The 20284-nt window shown below is 45.9% G+C and overlaps 1 protein-coding gene across 1 annotated transcript in view; it reads right to left on the bottom strand.

Moving 5' to 3' along the window:
• Positions 1–20060, bottom strand: part of PDZRN3 (PDZ domain containing ring finger 3) — a 162435-nt gene extending 142375 nt beyond the window's left edge. Inside the window, exons 1-3 of the mRNA XM_078872446.1 lie at positions 18954–20060; positions 12768–12854; positions 12339–12446 (exon numbers count right to left, since the gene is read on the bottom strand). Of these exons, the coding sequence (XP_078728572.1) occupies positions 12339–12446; positions 12768–12854; positions 18954–19703 (945 nt within the window). The 5' untranslated portion in view covers positions 19704–20060. The remainder of the gene's footprint in view (positions 1–12338; positions 12447–12767; positions 12855–18953) is intronic.
• Positions 20061–20284: the final 224 nt, after the last annotated feature.

The following is a 20284-nucleotide window of genomic DNA, read 5'->3' on the forward strand; positions in this document are numbered from 1 at the left end:
ATATTTTCCTGGGCATATTGGCAAATAAGACAATTACTTAAGCTTTTAGGAGTTAAATTAGGCATGCTCACTGCTCAGCATTCTAATTGCAGATTATAACGGATAAGTAATCAAATCAAAAGACGTTTTACCCATCAAGTGAAACAAGCTCAAACTTGCATGCAGGACACTTCCCTTAAGATGTAGTGTACTTATAATGATAATTACAAGAACGTACAGCCCTTTGATTATAATGATGTTGTTTATACCTAGTTTTTGTCACATCGGTTTATTGTACGGTAGTAGGGTAGAAGCAGTTCTTTAGCGTCAATTTGCTAAATTCCTCTGTTGATATGTAAACTCCTTTGTCAAGGCGATCTGCTCCTCCCACGCTGCCAAGCTTAGCAGTGTGTCATTAGGACGCTGTCTTTCCGACAGCTCTGTTCTTTACCTGAGGACGGCTGCTTGCGTTGTGGCTGAAACGTCGTGAGAATTGTATTATGTTTTATCATTTCCCTTCTACGTGACTTTACCGAAAGATCCCAGAATACAGCCCTTTGTTAATCCACTGATGGATGAAAGCCTCTCCAAACTGTGTCGGTCATGGAGGATGTTTGACCATACTTCACCATGCTAGTCAGTGATGGTTTGATGAAGAAAATGCCCATGGCTGGTTCAGATTTCACTCGCCACTGATATTAGCTGTGGCCATGAATAAAATTCAGGTCGGCGGGTTCACCGCACAGTGCGCAGACCACCCCACGTCCCGTGCTGTAGCTATAACACAGATGTAGGTGTTGCAAACTGACTCAAAGCAACATTTGTGTTCACAACAAGTTTCCCTTGAATTTTGTGAATATGCATATGTTACGTGCATTGCAAAGCATTGTCCCAGGACACATGCCAACGGTGACATGAGATTTTAACCGTTGGACCAACGTTGACGCGACAATGGCCTAACATTGCCACAACGATCCACATTAACTAGGTCTATATATAAAAGACAATACATTTGTTGAGGTTGTGGAACTAAAGCCAAACCCAGATTGTTCCACACGGGCTTAGGAGGAGCATGGTGTCCAATAGCAATATATTGAAGGTCTCGAAACTAATTCAAAACAGTTGGGGAAACGCTCACGAAAAGAAGTTGCGATAGTGAAAATTGTGCCAAACATTTTTTATTACAATTTGGTTCATATTAGTGGACACGCGGTCCAAATAATTTAGTTTCAGCCTTGTTTATTATTCCATGTGTTTTCTTTGGAAGATTATCCAGCAAGTAAAATTCATGAACATGTACATTTTTTAGAATAGGTTTTCCCCTTTTTTCTGGCAACAAAACAAGTGTTCAGATGTTAAAACACCAAACGGAGTACGGTTTTTTTTGCATTCTGGCCACAAGTATTGTGGTTAATGCAGACATGATTCATTGTAAGAGGTTTCAGTTTGGTCTTTTAACATCTCAACACTTGTTTTGTTGCCAGAAAAAAGGGGAAAACATATTCTCATATTTTGGTACTGGCAAAGGAGGTCCCATGATGTAAACTTTTACTAAATTGTGACGTTAAAATATGTTATTGTCAGTATTAACTATGCTGCTGACATTCTACTGCAACATTTCTCGGACATGCCATGAGAGATTTCATCGTGGCATTTACACCACGCATGATTGTAAATAACTAAACAAACGAAATACTTCATCTCAGCCATTCTCAATCCACTAATAGACGGGGACCTCATTACGTCTTGTCACTAATGTTTTTTGTGTACCATGATGCACCACGCTGGTCAGTGTACATTGGCGAAGGAAGGGCAATGGCTAAACAGGTTATCACATTTATTTGCCACTGAGTTTAACTGTGGCCAAGAGTGTTAACCTGGGTGCTGAGTTCTTATCACAGCGAACACTAACCAGACTGTACCGGCGCGCTGGCGGCCACAGCCGTATATGGGAACATTGATTGTAATTTTTGAGAAATGCGCGGTGCAAGCAGAAGAAATAAATATAGGAAATAAATATATTTAAAGTATTCTTTCTCTCCGTGTGTGGAGGAGATGCTTCATTACCGCACTACCGTGAACCTGTTATTTGTTTCTTTTCCAAATGCTCATTTTTCAAGGACTCGTTGAGATGTTTCACCACTCATATTTGCCAGTCCATTAGTCGACGCGTGATGCCATGCATGCCAAGTGAGGGACGTTCCACAAACAAAAAGAAGTGTCACGCGATGCAATGTACAATTGAGAGGTGAAAAACGCAAACAGACAGGTACGTGCTAGGAAGAATTAAAGAGCCACCTATCAAATACCACGTGTCTGAAGGGGGTCTATTCTCCACGTTTATCCAAACAAATCATCTCCCTCGGCGCTTTTTAAGGGCTCCAATATTTAAACAAATACTCTGTAAAGAACGCACACTGTGGACATCTGCAGCATGTCACCTGGCATAATTGCATCGAAGAGTTCCCTCGGGGTAGGCGTGGAACGAATAGGATCTGGAGACTTTCTCCGTCTGCCAGGTAAAACAAAGGTAAACGTGGCGACCCTGCAAGAGCTTGCTTGCGCTACTGCTGGCTGAAGGGTCTCCAAGAGAGTGAACTCTGGAGGGTATTTGGTCTACTCTTCCATGCTGACCAGAGGAGTTGTACACCCGTAGCTGCCACTGCTGTTCAGTGGCCTAAAATCAAATGTTTTCGTTCCGGATGACCGCTGCAACGTATGATCTTGTGTTTTGATTTAGTGCGCTGATCTTTAAAGGTGCATTTGAAAAATGTTGATACTCCTACTGATGCTCCTGCTGTTGTGGAGTGACTCATGCAGCCAGCTATGGCTGCAGGGTTTGGTGGTATATGTTGTTTCTGTCGATTATTGTGAAATTTCGGTCACAGTTCCTATGATCACTGTTACATTGCTTATGGCTTTATTTTGGTGATTTCGAATAGTTTTTTGGTTTGGCCATGTTTGTTTGTTGTAGTACGGAGTTAGAATGATGGCTTTAATCTAAGTTGTCTTGTGGTTGTTTGTTGTTTGATTTGCATCCCACTGGGATTTTGCACAGCGTTGGTGTAAGGTGCTTTTTTTCTGGAAGACTTTGCAGTTTTTTCCTGGATTTTTCTGTTTGCGCATAGTCACTTTAAGATGTTTTCTTGTTCATGTTTTTCTTTTTTGTTTGTTGCGGTTGCACCCGATTCAAGAGCCGAATGGCTCAAAGGGCTATACCTAATAAATGAAAACTGAAACTGACCAGACGTATTGGAAGAGGCGGGCGTGAGCCACACTTTACCTTGCCACGTGAAACTAAGGTGCACCGATTCATAATGTTGGGTGGGCAGAAGTGGGGGGGGGGGGGGTATTTTAGAAACTGGTTCATTGTTTCAACTGCTGTTGCTGGAAGATGGAATCGAACCGGCGACCTTTGGATTGCAAGTCCAGCGTGCTGCTAACCATTACAACACGGCAGCTCCCACCCCTCGCCCCCCCCCCCCATCGGAAAGGAAGTGGGGGAGGAAAGATCTAAACCACCGGGTCAACGTGTCAAGATGTTCCAAATGCGCTGGACTGCAAGTTGCGAGTCATTCCAACTGCTCCAGTTGTTGTTGTTTTTTTGTCGAGATGTGACGGGAAACGCGTCGCGCGGTCAATCCAAAAGGCACCTCGCTGACAAACCGCGCAAACGGTGGGGCAATTATTGACGTGGGGAAAGAAACTCGACCTGGCCTTGAGACGTGAAAAAAGTCAGCCTCGGATGAGATAATGATGAGCAATGACGCCCATCGCCATAACGAACCGTGAGTTAAATGCGGCATCCGTTCGGTTCGAAGAAAACGCAACGGGGGATTTTCTTTCCGTCTCCCTCGAGTTCACTGTAACCTTTACTACACCGCGACTCTTCACGCAGACGCAAGCTCAACTCACGACATAGTTGTTTTCATTCCCAATCAATTATTTATGCCGCTCGAAATGTAAGCCGTAGCATAAACACGCCGTCAAGCAAGGCCAAACACTTCACCGAGTTAAGCTTTGTATGATAAAAAAAAACTGCTGCCTTTTATTTTAATAAGGCAGGGAGGTTGGAGTCGCAGTGGGAGGGCGTTAATGGAAAATAGCATGAGGCAAAAGAAGAACAATAAAATATATTGCCGCATACGAGGAGTGAGGTATGGGAACGAAATCACGATGACTTCATTTTGGCGAGTCAAAGGCTCTTCTTCTTGGCCATGACGCTGAAAGGTATTTTCTTCTGCTTTTTGTTTTGAAGCTCAACTTCCCCGTATTAACGACTGAATGGATTGAGCAGACTTGGAGGTAATTCAAGCCAGTCTTTGTTGGAAAGAAACAGAAAATGCACTCTCGGTCCAAAGACCAGACAAGCCGCCCTTGCCTCGGTCCGATTTCATTGTTTCCCCATTTCAAAGGAAAAGGCTGAAATGTTGATTTCATTTGTTTGTTGTTGTATGATGGCGCATCATATTAACAGCTCTCACATTTGCTCAGTTTTTAAGCGAATACTCTTGATCGTCATCAGAGTGGGTAAATAATCGGACAAAATGTAAGCATGCGTCTGTTGTTGAGCTCCGTCACGTTTTTGTTGTTTCTTTAATTCGATTAAACGAGCGACTTGCTCTACGAAGGTTGTTTCAATTATTCCGTGTCAGGCACAAATCGAAATTCGAGGGCTGTTGTGAAAAAAGTGTCAATTATCCCCATGCAGAGAATCTAAAAAAAGCGAGACCTGAATTTCTATTCCTTAATTTTATCACGAAGTTACGTGCCCTCTAACCTCCATGTTAAAAAAGTGAAACCTTTTCGGTGCACGAGTAATGCTTATTAATCATCGCTGCACACACTCTGGAGAAATTGGCTGCATTTTGACACGATTTCCAATTGAGCGTAAAATTTATATAAAATTAATGTACGTCCGATTAGGTTTGCACATTGCGTCAACATACTGTTTATGCTCTTGACTCAATCCGAAGGGGAAAATTAAGCGAAAGGTTAATTTATTTCAAGTGATCCTATTGACTGTGTAGAGCTACGCATCTTTACACTCTGATCATCTTGACTCCGTACAGTCTCATAACTTTTTTGAATGGGCTCTACACTCGATCAGAAAAAATGCATCAAACAATGCCACGTAGATTTAGATTTAAAGCTTTCGTGACTGCAGGGATTCATCCTCTTGGTTCTTTTGGTAAAGTCACGTAGAAGGGAAGTAATAAAATAATAAAAATAAAACATAATAAAATAATTCTCACGACGTTTCGGCCACAACACAAGCAGCCGTCCTCAGGTGAAGAACAGGTCTGTCGGGAAGACAGCGTCTGAATGAAACACCACCAGGCTTGGAGCGTATATTTAAGCTGGGTTGGAGGGGGAAGAGCGCCTTGACAAAATACTTTGCATATCAAGAGGAATTTAGCATATTTATGGGAAATGCAGATATGGGATTAGTCAACACTTGTGGAATGTGTAGGAGGTGGGCGGGGGGTTTCAAAGTCATAATATGCCCGTGCCTTATGCAGGATTATCAGCATCGAAGGGAGGGAGTAGGGTTAGCATTATTTCCCTTCTACGTGACTTTACCGAAAGAACCAAGAAGATGAACGCCACGTAGATTACTCGGTTGTGTGTGGTGTGTTGTGTGCATTATCATCGCGGGCCCGCCAGCAAGAGTCTCAAGACAAACGTCTGCGCGAGCATGCGAGTTGATGAAATGCACGAGGAGCAAGCGGCAATGTCCGTGCACAGCGCGAGTTGACTCTGTCCGCATCTCCCTACATGGCTTGAGACGAACAAAGACCGAGAGAGGCATTCCTCACGCGAGTGTGTGTGCCGTTTCGCTCCAGGTGTGTGTGTGGGTGGGTGGGTGGCGGAAAGGGGCATTTAGAGTCGTCGTGCGCTACTGCTGCGTACGTGTCGGGCTGTTGTGGCTCTCTCCGCGACGCGTGGTCTCTCGGCTCTTGGACCCGCGCGTCATTCGGCACGATGACCGACGTCTCGCTCCGCGGGCTGGGAGCTCCTACCAGGAGCTCAAGGCTCCCACAGCGGAGGGACGTGGAGCGAAGCGACGGACATCGCGCAGGACGACACGGCGCGGCACGACCCAAATACGCGGTGCGAGGAGCACTGCCCTGTCTTGTTTTACCAGGAGCCCACAAATGTTTTGGGTGCAAGGAAATGCAAACGCTATATGGGCGGTAAGTTTGAAGATTTTAAGCCAAAGTGACATTAAAGATAACTGATCTGCCATGCATAATTCCCAAAGTAATGACTGAACTAAATTAATGACACGTTAATTCAACTAAATTGTACTCCTGCCTGTTTAGCGGGCATATAAAATTGCTTCGCAAATTAAAACTGACTGCATTTTAATTCTAACAAGTTGCCATGCAACGCTTAGATTGGTAATTTTTTTCTCTGAGTTTCATACAAAACGTCAGATAAAAAAAAAACAGTCGCCACAGTTAATTTTTCACCAAGGAATTATTTTAAGAAAGATGCCACATTAGCCCTTATTGTGTGGACATGTACTCAAGTCGTGTGCCCCAGGTGGTCTGACATGAGCCTCAAACTTTGCTACCGAGAAGAAAGCCCTTCAGAATCTAAATCTATTGTGACATCATTACAGCATCCCGTGCTCTTTTCAAAATCACATCACTGCAGTGACAGGAACGAAACAGGTGGACTTCTCCACAAAGCTGGCTGTCGCCTGATGAAGCTGGTTGTAATTACTGGCGAAACGTCGTACTCAAATTGTAAATGTTGTGGCTTGGCTCTCCAAGACACCGGTGTGCTGTACGAGTGACGAATTGGCCACGTTCCATTTACGTGACAACCCTTACTAGTTGACTGTGTCGGGTGGTGGCGGGTTTAACGACACATTTATATATTTACGCGATCTAACCCAAAAAACCTCTATTGTGGATGATATTGGTCGTGAAAGCATCCTACGTGTTAAATTGACATCACGAGAGCACACTTGAATGTGCTTTTTGAATCTCAGTTTCATCATTAACAAAACTTCAAGCCCATGTCTAGCAGCCAGTAATAGCTATTTGTTTGGGGCTGATTTTCTATGTGAATATACATTCAACTTCACAATTCTGCATACGTTAATGACAATGTACGATCTGCGTAAAGTAGAGCTCGATGGAGCACTGAACTCCGAGAAAACAAAGCAGTCTCCTGCTGACACGAGGACTTTATGGTGATGAAACTGGATCCTATTGGTGCCTACACACAGACACACACAGACACACGCAAAGAGGCGCGTGTACACACACACACACACGCGCACACACGCACACTGACGTGCTCTCGTGCATGCTAACCATGACACAACCTTTGGTTATTTATTTCTCCTGGTTCCAAGAATTGTCAAACAATTTTATCCTGTTGGTAAACCAATTCTGGGTGGAAAAAAAAACGAGTTTAAAAGCTCATGCACAGCAGGAAGTCAGCTACAGACATCGACCATGACCGGGACAAAGTGTGATGGGCAGCCCTGAGCCGGTATTCTTCGGCGTGGTCTTTTTTTGGGGGAGACCTCATAGAAGCCACTCGTCAGGCTAACAGCCATCACTTTTAACAGACACCAGTCGTCTCCAGTAAATATAAAGAAGTCCAGTATGCCAAAATGTCAAGACCCTCCTTTCTTCTCACTTAGAAGAAAGATCTTAGATTGAAGGGTCTTGTTCTTCTTCAGAAGCGAGAACTTGAGCCCGCCATAAACTTCAGTTTTCTGTGACCGCTGCCCCGCGCTGTTGACCTCACCCCTTTTCTGATTGGCCAAGTTTGCGTATAAATTGAGGATGGTGCAACGATAAAGTGGTTGCGGAGGAGCTATATGTGATGGGAGAGGCTGGCAAGAAGCTCACGGCTTCTCCTGGGAGTGCCTCTCATCATGCCATCCATGCCAAGGCAATGTTTATGAACCTCAATTTATATAATCGACGAACCTCGTACATGCTATGTGCAAGTATATAGCGTATCCTCCCCTACATCGGACCATTTTCTCAGTAAAAAAATAAAAAAGCTAAACAAACTGAAGATCACTCACATAGCATGCTGCGATGAAAATGAGAACGCTGTGATGACTCAGAACACACTATGATGACACAGTGCACTGTGACATCACAGAGCACGCTGTGATAACATAGGGGAACTGTGATGTCACAGAGCACACTGTGATGACACATAACTTAGGCCACATGCACCCCCTGTGGCTAAAGGAACATCCTTGTTCATAACAAAAAAAAAGTGCATTTCAAAGCCTGTACATCCTTTGGCCTGGAAACCGAAAAGCCTCCCTAGTTATCAACTCGAAGGAGGTCCTAAGCCGACACTGATGGGAAATCACGCGGCTGTCGCACCAGCTTGACTTCCTGGACAACTTAATACCACAGTTCCTGAATCTCAATGTGGAAAGGGGAGGCCAGGGGTTGCTGGCTGCTGCTGGAGATTTAATGGTTCATTAGTCTGTCAGCTGCCGTAAGTTGTCCAGACCGCAGCTACGCTAGCCATTCTACGACAGTGCATGAGGTCAAGCCACGCGGTGTAAAAATCTCTAGCAAACCATGCGACTGAAGTTCAACTACCGCATGGCCTTTTCTTTTTTGCCAGGCACTTGTTTTATTTGTTCACTGTGACGGGGCATTGCAAATTGTGGCAGCCATGTGATGAACGTGAATATAAGCTCTCGTGATATTAGAATACAGTGGAAGCTGGATTTGAGCTCACATCGTCAGTGGAAAATAACTTGAATTAATATACCGGTCTGAGTTTTGAATGCCGTTAATTGACTTGCTTGTATAAGCACAGTTCTGACTTAAACCACACATTTCACGGGTGGTGGGGAAAGGCGAAGGGGAACTTCTGATACAGTCACTCGACTTTGGACGTAAGCACAATCTGGATGGACATGCTCCAAATGGGTGTGCTCATATCCAGCTGAGAGAGAGTTGTGCATCAAAATTGATTGTTGTGCTGTGCTTTGATTTCATGTCTATTCTCCCTATTGTCACCAACCCGTACGGATCAGTGCGGTTAATTTTGGTCTAATGATCATTGCGGCTGGGGCCCTCATCCAGCAGTGGATGGAAAAAAGGTCCGTACGTGAAAATGTACATTTTTAAAATGTCACGCGCGTTTTCATAACAATATAGGGTGGGATGTTTTACTTTGCTGTTTCTCACCAAAAACATCTGGCATGGTGATTATGATCTGCTTAATGAGCGGTTATGTGTCAAATGGTGTTGGAGATTAGAATATCATGAATACAGTTGTTGCCCCATAATGTTTAATATATATGCTGAAGTGGAGAGCGGTAGATAAGAACAAAGAATACACACACAACACAAATACACAAACACAGCAAGAAGTATTAATTATTTACTGAGCAAAGCTGATGATGGCTGTACCTTCCAGAATAAACGTTGAACCAAATTGTTAAATTTGTAAAAGATAACAGAAACATTCCAATCTATTACCGCTTCAGTACACCGGTGTGTTAGAGAGCAATCTCCCAACATTTAACTCCGCATTGTTCACGTGACAACTTTATTAATTGGCTCTGTCAGGTGGCGGAGGGTTTAAGCACACATTTTACTGACGCGATCTAACCCAACAATCTATCACGAATCGTGATGAGTCCACTGTTGGATGAAGGGCTCTCTAAGCCACTGGCATCTCCAATGCGACGAACAAACTTCACAAAATTAAATACAAACAAAAATGAACAACATGCGGGAATGCACAAACTTAACAAATGTTCTTAGAAATTCGATTTCTTTCTAGATTTGAAGTTTTCGTGACTGCAAGGATTGATATTCTAAGGTTTTCGGTAAAGTCACGTAGGTAAAAAATGAAAATTAATAAAAGTAAAATAAAAATAAAATAAAAATCACGACGTTTCGGAGGCAACACAAGCTTCCGTCTTCAGGTGGAACCGTCACAGCACGATAGCCGTATCAAGTAAGAGAAATTCCAAGAAAACAGTCCTTGTATATGTACTGGTTGAGGGTGGGAGGAGCCAAGGCAGGCCCTGAATATTATTTTTGTGAGGTTCGGTGCGGCTGAAACTGTATTTCCACTACGCAATTTGAGGCATGCGGTCCTGAATTTGAACTCAACCTAGCAGAGGCAAAAGCAGCCCGCAACATAAAAAGTAAGCCAACAACAAACACAAAGTTGCAGCTCACTGAGAGAAGAACGATTTATCCAACAGGCAACCTTTGCAAAACAAGAAAGGCTTTGTCATTTACCGCCGTCTCCCTGGCCCTGCACCAGCGTGGCCTGCCAAGGTTTTAAGGAGGCAAGGGCGCCGTGCTTCTCTCGGTGGGGCGTCAATGTCAGCGCCGTGCCACCTGACGGCCGCGCGCTGCCCCCCCCGCCACGCGCGCGAGCTCACCAGTCGCGCAGGGCCCCCCCCCCCCCCAGGGCCCCCCCCCCCCCAGGACCCCCCCCACTCCCTCCCCGTGTGCGCGCGCTGTACCCCCGCCACGCGCGCGAGTCTCACCAGTCGCGCAACCCCCCCCCCCCAGGGCCCCCCCCCCCAGGCGCCCCCCCCACCCCCGTGTGTGTGTGCGCGCGCGCTCTGTTAGTCGCGCCGGGCATCCACGTTTTTTTGGCAGTCTCGGTTCAGCCCAGCGGCCGTCCGTCCCCCACCTCCGCCTCCCCCCGGCACGTTTATACAAACCCCCTTGTTCTCTTGGAGCCTGCGGAGAATAGCTCCGAGGCTCTACGGCTGGCAAGGAGTTTTTTTTTAGGAACATTCGCGGTCCGTGTTGGCATCTCCCGAGTAAAGGACGACATGGTGGTGGGGGTGGGGGAGGTGGCGTTGCAAGCTGTCGGTGATTTTGTGTTTTTTTTTCAAACGTGCCTCCTTCACGTTACGTTTATCGTAGAAATAGCCTGGGCACTTTAAGCGTTTCCCCTAATGAATAAAAAAAAATAGTAGCCCGCTTGTTGTGTGCGTGCGTGCCCCGTGTGTCTAAATACACCGTGGAGGTTAAATTTTCCGTGAGTAACGTGTGTAATTTTCCATAATTTCTTGCACATGTAAGACACGGATGAATTTCTAATAACGATCATAATCCTGCACGTTAGTATGAATGAGTCGTATAAATCTGCGTCACGAGATTTTCGCTGCGAGGGTTACGATTCGGAATGTCATGCGGAAATTAGATAATGTGGTCGGTGATTGCAAGAGCAGCTGAGTTATTGGTTGACATATCATCCGGTACACAACACAGGACGTAAATCCGACGAATAGAACACGACACACTGCGTATTGGGGAGCGCAAGACAGCGTGTAATTTGGGCAGAAGTGCAGTACTTCAGGAGCTTAAGTCGTTCCAAAGACGCAAAGCAACGCTTACACTCTTTGCACAAAGCTGTAATTACAATCATATAGAGGTTGGTGATGCTACACGATTTGCAAGGCTGCAAGAGTCAGACCGGTGATTAGTAACAGAAGATGTTTGGCAAATGTCCAACGAACATGGCTTTATTCACCACCACTTTTAACCCTCGGAGACTTCGATGTTACGACCAATGTGGCCAATCGATTTATCTCACCTTGTAATTGTGTGATATGTAGCCTGTTTTTTTACGTACGCATTCGTTTTGCCGGGGAGGTGGCAATGGGACGCAAAAATTGGTGCTCGTTGAAATCTGTTAAGTTGGTACAATAATCAATAACCATGAACCACACTCATTCTGTACTTTACAAGTAGTTTGCTTTCGTTTATTTTTTATATTTGGCAAGTGAGCAAAACACGTCAAATTGAAAAATATCAAAATACATGTCAAATCACCTATCGCCACTGTAAACCACGACTTGTTTATTATTACAAACACAGAGATTACATCTTCGTGACATAACACGTGAAACGTTTCCAATTCAAGAAGCCCATGCGACCAAACATTTCCGGCATCTTTCGAAGGCTATTCACAAAGTCGAACAAAAACACTTCCATGGAGCAACTCGAAAGCCCTTCAGTTGCCAAGACGTATGTTTGATGTGGCATCGAGCGAGACTATGGTGGTATTTATCGTGCACCCAGTGTCCTACCGTCACACCCCCCCATCCCCTCCCCGATATTTGTAGAGCGAGGGTATTTATGGGCGACTAACAACAGCAAACACAAGGGCCGCCCACACGGGAAGCCCGGGCGTGTTTGTACTGCTGCGGCGTTGCCGGCGAACGAGGATGAGAAACTGGGGCGGCTCCTAGCGTGTCATGTTCCAATGAGCAGCAACCACCCCACTTTGTAAGCTGTTGGCCTTTTCAATGATCTCCGCTTTCAGCCCGGGGGGGGGGTGGGGGGAGTGGGGAAAGGTCTTGCGCGCTGGCTTACCTCAATAACTCTGTCGTTCACCTGAAGCCCTCCGTCTTTATCCGCGGGGCCGTTCTCCACCACTTTGGACACGAAAATCCCTTCGCCCGATGTCCCCTCTTGACTGTCCTGATCGGCAGGGCAATTGAAAGTGGCTTATTGGTTGCTCATCCCTAAGCACGTCTCAGCAGCAGCAGCAGCCATATATTTGGTGTTGATAAATTGACGACTCAAAGTATATCACTCCAAGGTCCATATACAATCCAGATCTAACTGAACATGACAAAAAATATATTGACTTTGTATACGTATGTTAAAAAAACAAATATGGATTCCTCATTTCACACACGTGTGTTTAAATGCAAGAATGTGAACGCACGGAGTGGCATTATGATTTCAATAGGCGCGGTGGGTGGCATTGTTGATATTTGCGGTTGAACTTGGTCTTACAGGGCTGGGGCGTCCGCCAATGATGTTAAATCCGAGGGAGCCATGCTGTCGCTGCAGTACAACGGTCAGAGTCGACGGCTCCCCTCCCTGCAGAGAGCATGGTTCCAATTATAAAACACTGCAACGTGCACATTCCATGGCCAAACACGCCACACATAAGTGTGTTGAAACTTAAAAAAAAACAAGCCCGGCAAATGTTAATCCTACTGAGCCTACAATCTGCGAATAAAGGTCAGTGATTATTTGCCTTTTAATTACATTTCAGCGTGAATATTTTTACTTTATTTTCTTCACATTGCATTTGACACTTTTAGTCTTACTCCAGTGCCACACTGCTTGTCTACCTGCTTATTCGAATGTGACTTAGCATTAAGATGCGAGGAATGAAGTTAAATTAAATAGCCATGTGCATTGGACTTAACTTTAAACACACACTGTGGTTCTGCTGCTGTTCCTTGTAATGCCCTGGCATGCATTTTCAGCTTAGGTTTTACATTTTACGGTTATTGAGTTACGGCACATAGCTTTTCTCCCCCGAAGAATGCAAAGTCTGCAAGTCACGGTGCAGATAAGCCAGGGTGCACATTGTGTGTCTCATGTTCTGAAGCACAGAGCTGGAATACAAATTTTAATAATATTTATGAAGCAATAAAAATCACATACCCTCCTTACACCGAGGCTATTTTCAGCCGCAAAAATTCCTCCGCGTTGAATTTTAACCTTGAATGGCAAAACGGTCATTTGCAACGGTGTGCCACCATCGGCAAATTTACTCCGACAAATGAAGGGCGCCCGATATGGAGGTGGCATAGTGTGTGGTAAACCCAAGCTCTTTGAAAACGAAAAGTGCCACCACTCGGGTCTGAGGGCTCTGCTGCCAAGTGTCACTTCTCGGTGGGGCGACGACAACAACAACAGCTGGAGCAGGAGTGGCGGTTATTCCCGGTGCAATGAATTCCACACTCGGCCGGATCTTCGGAACATTTCCACCGTCAAAGGTGGTTCATCGTGGAAGAGTGTTCATGTGAGCGCAGACTACTTGGCTCCTCAACCGTGCTGTTTACGTTCACCGGAAACGGTAACGTAAACCTCGATCGCGGACCGTGGCTGCGTGGGGACCTATTTGTGTGTTTTGGGCTATTGCCTGCCTATCTTCGCCACCGGCAGGGAAGTGCTGATGGATTCACTACAGCTGTTCATAAATGCGAACATTCAAAGTTCAGGTGTTGCTGGCAGGATGGAGAGTGACATTTAAGCACGCAATGAGTGATCCCCCTCCCGCAATTTGAAGCACTGTCACGATTCAGGGCCTCGATTCGAATTCCATGTGTCTGGTGTCACCCAAACGACTGACAGTCGATGTTCATGATAGACGCTTGCCACCTTTTGCGATTTTCAGTCTCTCTCTCTCTCATGAAGAGTCCCATCCAACTGCTCACATTGTTCCAGCAAGCTCTTCCGTTTCCTTCCACTTCCCCTCTTTCATTGCAAACTCATCCCTCGCATAATCACCTTTGTCATATCCCCAGCTGCTGAAACCCCCTTGGGATATGTCCCACAAATGCCACCTTCCTTCACATCAGACTTATCAGCCTATACTGCCTGCCTCCGTTGGACCATCTCATTAAAAATGTTTACGTGTCACTTGTGTTGTAGCCTTCGTTTCGCTAGCTCAAAGGTGGCGTTTGTATGCGGTTTGCATAAATAATACATTCTTACAAGGATGATTGGATTTATGCATTGTGATCATAAGAATCAATATAAATCAACAAATCAAATAATTGTTACGTGCATATCTAAATTTAACTCTATATCTGCTCCATATAATCTCCCAACAATATAAAATGAATACTGTAGTGAGTAGACATGAGCACACGTGACATCATGAGTGGTAACGCTATTAACTACTAACCACATTGCAGAAAGCACCAACTGCTGTATATATTTGGGGGGGGAGGAGGGGTGGACTACGCATTTGTCTATCAATTTTACAAACATTAATATTTTCAAATACGTTTCACTCCCCTCTGTAGCCACGAATCTACTGCAAGTGTAGATCATCTTCACGCATGACCAGCCATTGAGAGATGCATGCTTGGACTTACTCTTAAGAGACATCATTTAGGAGCACATGGATAAGAGACAATATGCACGTCAGGGGCATCGCATTGACGGTTGAGAAATGCAAGTGGATTTGAGAAGGATGTGACGCAGCAAGGGACGATGGCCAGTGGTCGAGTGCGTTGATAGAATGGCAGCCAAAGGAGGAAAACCCTCACCGGAGAGATCGTCGAACGTGGAGATGGTGTGATGACATCAGCTTGTGTACCAGAGCTACATGGATATAATTGTTATTTCCTTATAACGTGGGACCATGATAGATGGGTAGGGGGGGGGGCGGTCGCCTTGGAAAGGCTTCATCATCCACAAATAGAGAGATTATGGCAGATGATGATGATAATGATGACAATGAAGAATCCATTAAGATCAGAAGACCATCTTTCAAGGGAGACTTGGAAGTTCCTTGTACGTTTTCACTGAGGCAATCAATCCACTGTCAACATCCTAGGCGTAATTCTAGATTTGAAGCTTTCGTGACTGCAAGGAATCATCTTCTTAGGTTTTTTCGGTAAATTCACGTAGAAAGTAAAATAAAATAAAAACAGAAATCACGACGTTGCCTCCGAAACGTCGTGATTTCTGTTTTTATTTTATTTTACTTTCTACGTGACTTTACCGAAAAAACCTAAGAAGATGATTCCTAGGCGTAATATTTTCAGCACTGCTTATGAGGAGGTGCCGTATTATTTCAAGTACTCCGTGGTGCAGCTGAACGCATTGATGAGGCGAGCAGGCGCATAACGTGATACATTTTACTCTCCCAATCCTTGATGCTGATGGTAATAATAGTATCAATACCATGCATTTATGCAGCAACGCCTCACTGATTCTTTAGATTTTTTTTTTACAGAAGAAACCTGCCTAGGGAAGCTTGGCAAATGCCACCAGTGATTATTCAGCATAACGGAGGACAGCAGAGGACTCAGGAGAAAGCCATGCATATGAAGGGGAAACACATTAAACTCTGCACAGATAGAGTCAATAATCCATTGCTGGGCAGGGCATATCCTTGACACCTCGTAGTGGAAACCCACAACACCTAGAACTCCCAAGCAGTCTCCAAGTGGTCACCAGGCTCAACCCTTGGTTAGCTTCTGAATTCTGGTGAGGTCAGGCCCATCCATAGTGATTTGGTAGCAGGCATAAGCAATGCTTAAAGAAAGTGGCCTTCAGTGTTTAAGCAGGAGACATTTACATCGTTGGGAAATGCATAAATCCTTCCCTGAGCCTTTCACTTAATTTACCACTTCACCACACCCACTATGCTGCTGGACTTGCCAGCAATACCCTACAGTGGGGGAAAAAATAATTAATGAATGGCTTAATACATCAATGTATAAATCGCTGCTGCTTGAACGACTATACACAGAGGAACACAATTGGTGAAATGTGGACAAATGTTGCCGAATAAATAAAGTCACTTTTCTTGGTGAAAGACTGCAGCTACTTTAAACAAACCGCTGCTGGGATTACCAGATCTTATCGGTAAGAGCACTGAATATCAACTAAGGGAGTCCCGTTCAATGCAAAGAGCAATATCGTACACGAAACTCATTTGACAAAGGCCGAATGTTTTAATTAGAAGTAAAAATAGCACCAAAAAGCAATTACTTATTTTAAAAGGCATAACTCTATTGGTTCAGCAATCCGAAAAGAATGGAGGGCCAGGATTTGGGGCAATTACTCAAAAGGCTTAGCCCGCCCACTTTGAGCGAGAACTTCTTGCTTGATGGAGAGCCATCAGCTGACTGCAACACAAAACAACTATTCTCAACCCGCCCCCATCAGGGTCTGTCTCCGGGCTCGATATACGGAGGTCGACCTAAACACGAAAGCACTTGAAAATGTTCTAAACTTAGCTAAACACTCTGAGTGTGGTCTGCGTCACCGCACCCTACACTTCGAGCAGATATGACCTCATTTATATCGTGACAGTGCCCATTAGGATCTTTGTGTAAGACACAAATTATGCTTGTCTGATTCATAATTACTGTGAAATGTATCAAATATGGGAAACCAAAATTCAAGTCGAGAGGCAAAACCTCAGTGTTTAAAAAATTAGCAATTGCTAACACGTGATTATGTGAGGTTTATACCCCAATTATAGATGGATGCCAGAGGTAGACAGAATGCAAAGTGGAGAGGAAATGCATGGCTTTGTTCTGGTTTTCGTGCACACTTTAATCTCTGAGATCCGAGCTGAAGGTATTTTGGCAGATGTCACGACAGTACTATATTTGCAATAAAATTTGAACCCATTAATTAATGCGCAGGTAGAGCATAGTGCCACTGTTGTTAATATTGTAACCATGATTGTTATTTATTTGAAATTAAAGGCAGCATTGCAATTACTGATGTGACCTATAATTTACTCGTATATTGTGAATGCCAAGCTGGATGATTGTAGCCGAGGGGTCTGAATCTCTCCGGACCAAACATTCGCAAGGCTTCACGAAAATTGTGTATGGCGATTTGTCAATCAACTGCTAGATGAAGGCCTGCCCCCATGCTATGTCGGTCAAAGGGGTTGTTTGACTATACTTCACCATGCTGGTCAGTGCAGGTTAGTGAAGGGGGGGGGCAGCAGGATCGGTTCAAATATCACTCGCCACTGATGCCGGCCACAGCCGGGAATTTCATTGAGATTGCCGGATTCACAACGCAGTGTGCAAACCGCTGCACCACCACTCCACTCCAATATTCCACTACAATTTATGTAAGGAAAATAAACACTGCGTCTATCGGCCGCACACACAGTATATATGTAAACACCTACATTATATAGAACAAACATATTGACACGTTTTTAACGCGGATGTACACACTAGAAAAATTGGAGAAAAAAATGTTCGGTATGGCATACGTATTTGATTTATACGCAAGAGTGACCATAAATACCTTTTAGGTTTCATTTTGACACCATAATTTGTCAGGCTGCTTTCCCTATATATTATTTAATAGTGTACACATATTTGATATTTCCTGTACGTAACCGTATACAGCTATGAAAAGCATAACCGTCGTCTAGAAACACGTTACGCGTATACAGAATGCAGTACAGCAAGTAGGCCAGTTCCCTACCATCAAGGCGCAGTGTTTTATTTCGATATGGCAATCAAGGGAAGCAAATTGGCTTGGGACGGGCGACAACAATTGCCAATGGACGAGACGAGTGAAGGCATCGCAGTCAAAGGAGCGAATGGCAAGCGGCGTTGAGATCAGTTCGTTGTGCAGGATCGACACGGATCACATCAGCGCTGGATTGTGACCGATGGCGACGGTGTGGGTAGGCCTTCCTCCAGCAGTGGATAGACAATTGCTGACGATGTATGTTTTATCCGGGCACTCCAGTTTGCTCCAACGAGCCCACAAACATCATGAAAAAATTGGTGTTGGTAAAAAAATGTAAACTTGCTAGAGACACAAATCAGTCGGAGGCAGTCGAGTCGCGTCGAGGTTAATGAGTTATCGTCCGCATTAATAATTATTTCATGCCATAGCCCATGGGCGGTCCTTAATTCAGCAATGGATAAATGTCCTCCTTTGAATGACAATGATATATTATTATAATTACGCCTGTTTACCCATAGAGTAGCTGTATGAATATCTACGCAGAATGCCGTTCTGTCTCCACATATTAAATCGATCTAGCGTTTAGTTGTTTTGCTTTGTTTGATGTCTTTCACCCGACACCTCCGATTAGCGCGGCCGAATACGTACGGTGCGAAAGAAGTTCAACATCCATATAATCGACGTTTTAGTCCATCGGCCTATTGCCATCGCAGACCGACATCGGGCAGCATTTGTTTAAGCAATCGAACTCTGGCGCGGTTTCGACCTTCTGTGCCTCATCAGCAGAAGTCACGCTTGCTAGACAAATGCTCTTGGACACCCATTTAATTATTATTGGCAAAGAAACCACTCCATACAAACTATGCGACGCCGTTCAAATAAAAACAAACATCTACACGGCACACACCAAAGCACAACGATTAGCTTGCGCGCGTATTCATGATGACGATCCATTCCACATTCGCGACGTTAGATCCGTGTCTCGCCGCTCACCTTGGCCGGGAACGCGAGGCTCTTGCTGAGTCTTTCCAGCTGGACTCGGTACTCGCTCAGCTTCTTCTGGTACCTGAGCGCCGTGGCCTGCAGCTCGCTCTGCAGCGCCGACACCTGGGAGAGCAGCGACTTCTCGCGCTTGCTGGCACGCAGCGCCGCCTTCTTGCAGTCGTACTCCAGACTCGCCACCTTGGCCATGACGGACGCCGAGTGCGAGCGCAGCGCCTTGAGGCACGAGTGTCCACCACCTCCACCACCACCACCACCGGCTCCCGCCGCGTCGCCCCGGTGATCTCGCTGCACCAGCATGAGTCCGCAGCCGCGCTCGCAGATGCCCACCGGGCGATAGTCGCAGCTTTCGCGCATGTGCGCGTCCATGTCGCGGAGGTTGAGCACCTCGGGGCATCCTTTGTTGCGGCACTTGGCCGGCGAGAAGTCGCACATGTCCGCGTGCTCTGACAGCTGCTGCAGGCGCACCGCGCGCTCGCAGCCCCGGGCGCGGTGCTCGCAGCTGATGTTCAGCTTGAGGATGAGGTTGCGCAGGGGCAACACGTGGTTGAGCTCCTTGGTGGAGACGCGCTGGCACTGCACGGGGCAGCTGCCCTTCTGCACGACCCAGGGCAGCACGCAGCTGGCGCAGAACACGTGTCCGCACGGGGTGGCGAGCGGGTCCTCCAGCACCTTGTTGCACAGGTTGCACTTGAAGTCAGGATCCACCTCCTCGGCGAAGCGGTCCAAATCGAATCCCATTGTGTTTTTTTGTGTTTCTTTTTGTTTTGTCAGAACGCACGCGGGGATGGAGGAGGAGGAGGCAGAGGTTTGGGTGGTTGAAGACAAGAGGTGGGGAAGACGTAGAGCAAGCAGAGGTGAGTGGTGGAGGTAGCGGGCGGACGGGCGGTGGAGGAGCGATAGAAAGGGACAGCAGAGAGAACGAGAGAGAAAAGATAGAGGAAAGAGAAAGGGACCGATGGTAGGGTGCGGGACAGGGGAGGGAAGAAGAGGAGGAACCTCAAGGACGCGGGTGCCGCATGGGTGAGACTCCGACCCCCCCCCCGGGTGCTCACCGGCGCCGCTCACGAAGCTCCCAGTGCCCGACTGTGAGCGTTGTCATCATCCCTGCGCTGTTTTGCGGGAGAGGCGACGGGGAAGGGAGTGGGGCGGGCAGCTGGGTGATCCCTCGATTTTTCTCTCCTCCCACTCTTCCCCCTCCTCGTCCTTCACCCCCCCCTCTGCTCTCTCTCTCTCTTCTCCCTCCCTCTCTCTCTCCCTCTCCTCTCGCGCTCGCTTTACCGTAATGACCAAGAGAGAGCGAGAGGGCTCAGAAGCTATCC

Source organism: Lampetra fluviatilis, chromosome 34 (assembly GCF_964198595.1).
Source record: "Lampetra fluviatilis chromosome 34, kcLamFluv1.1, whole genome shotgun sequence".
Classification (NCBI taxonomy): Eukaryota; Metazoa; Chordata; class Hyperoartia; order Petromyzontiformes; family Petromyzontidae; genus Lampetra; species Lampetra fluviatilis.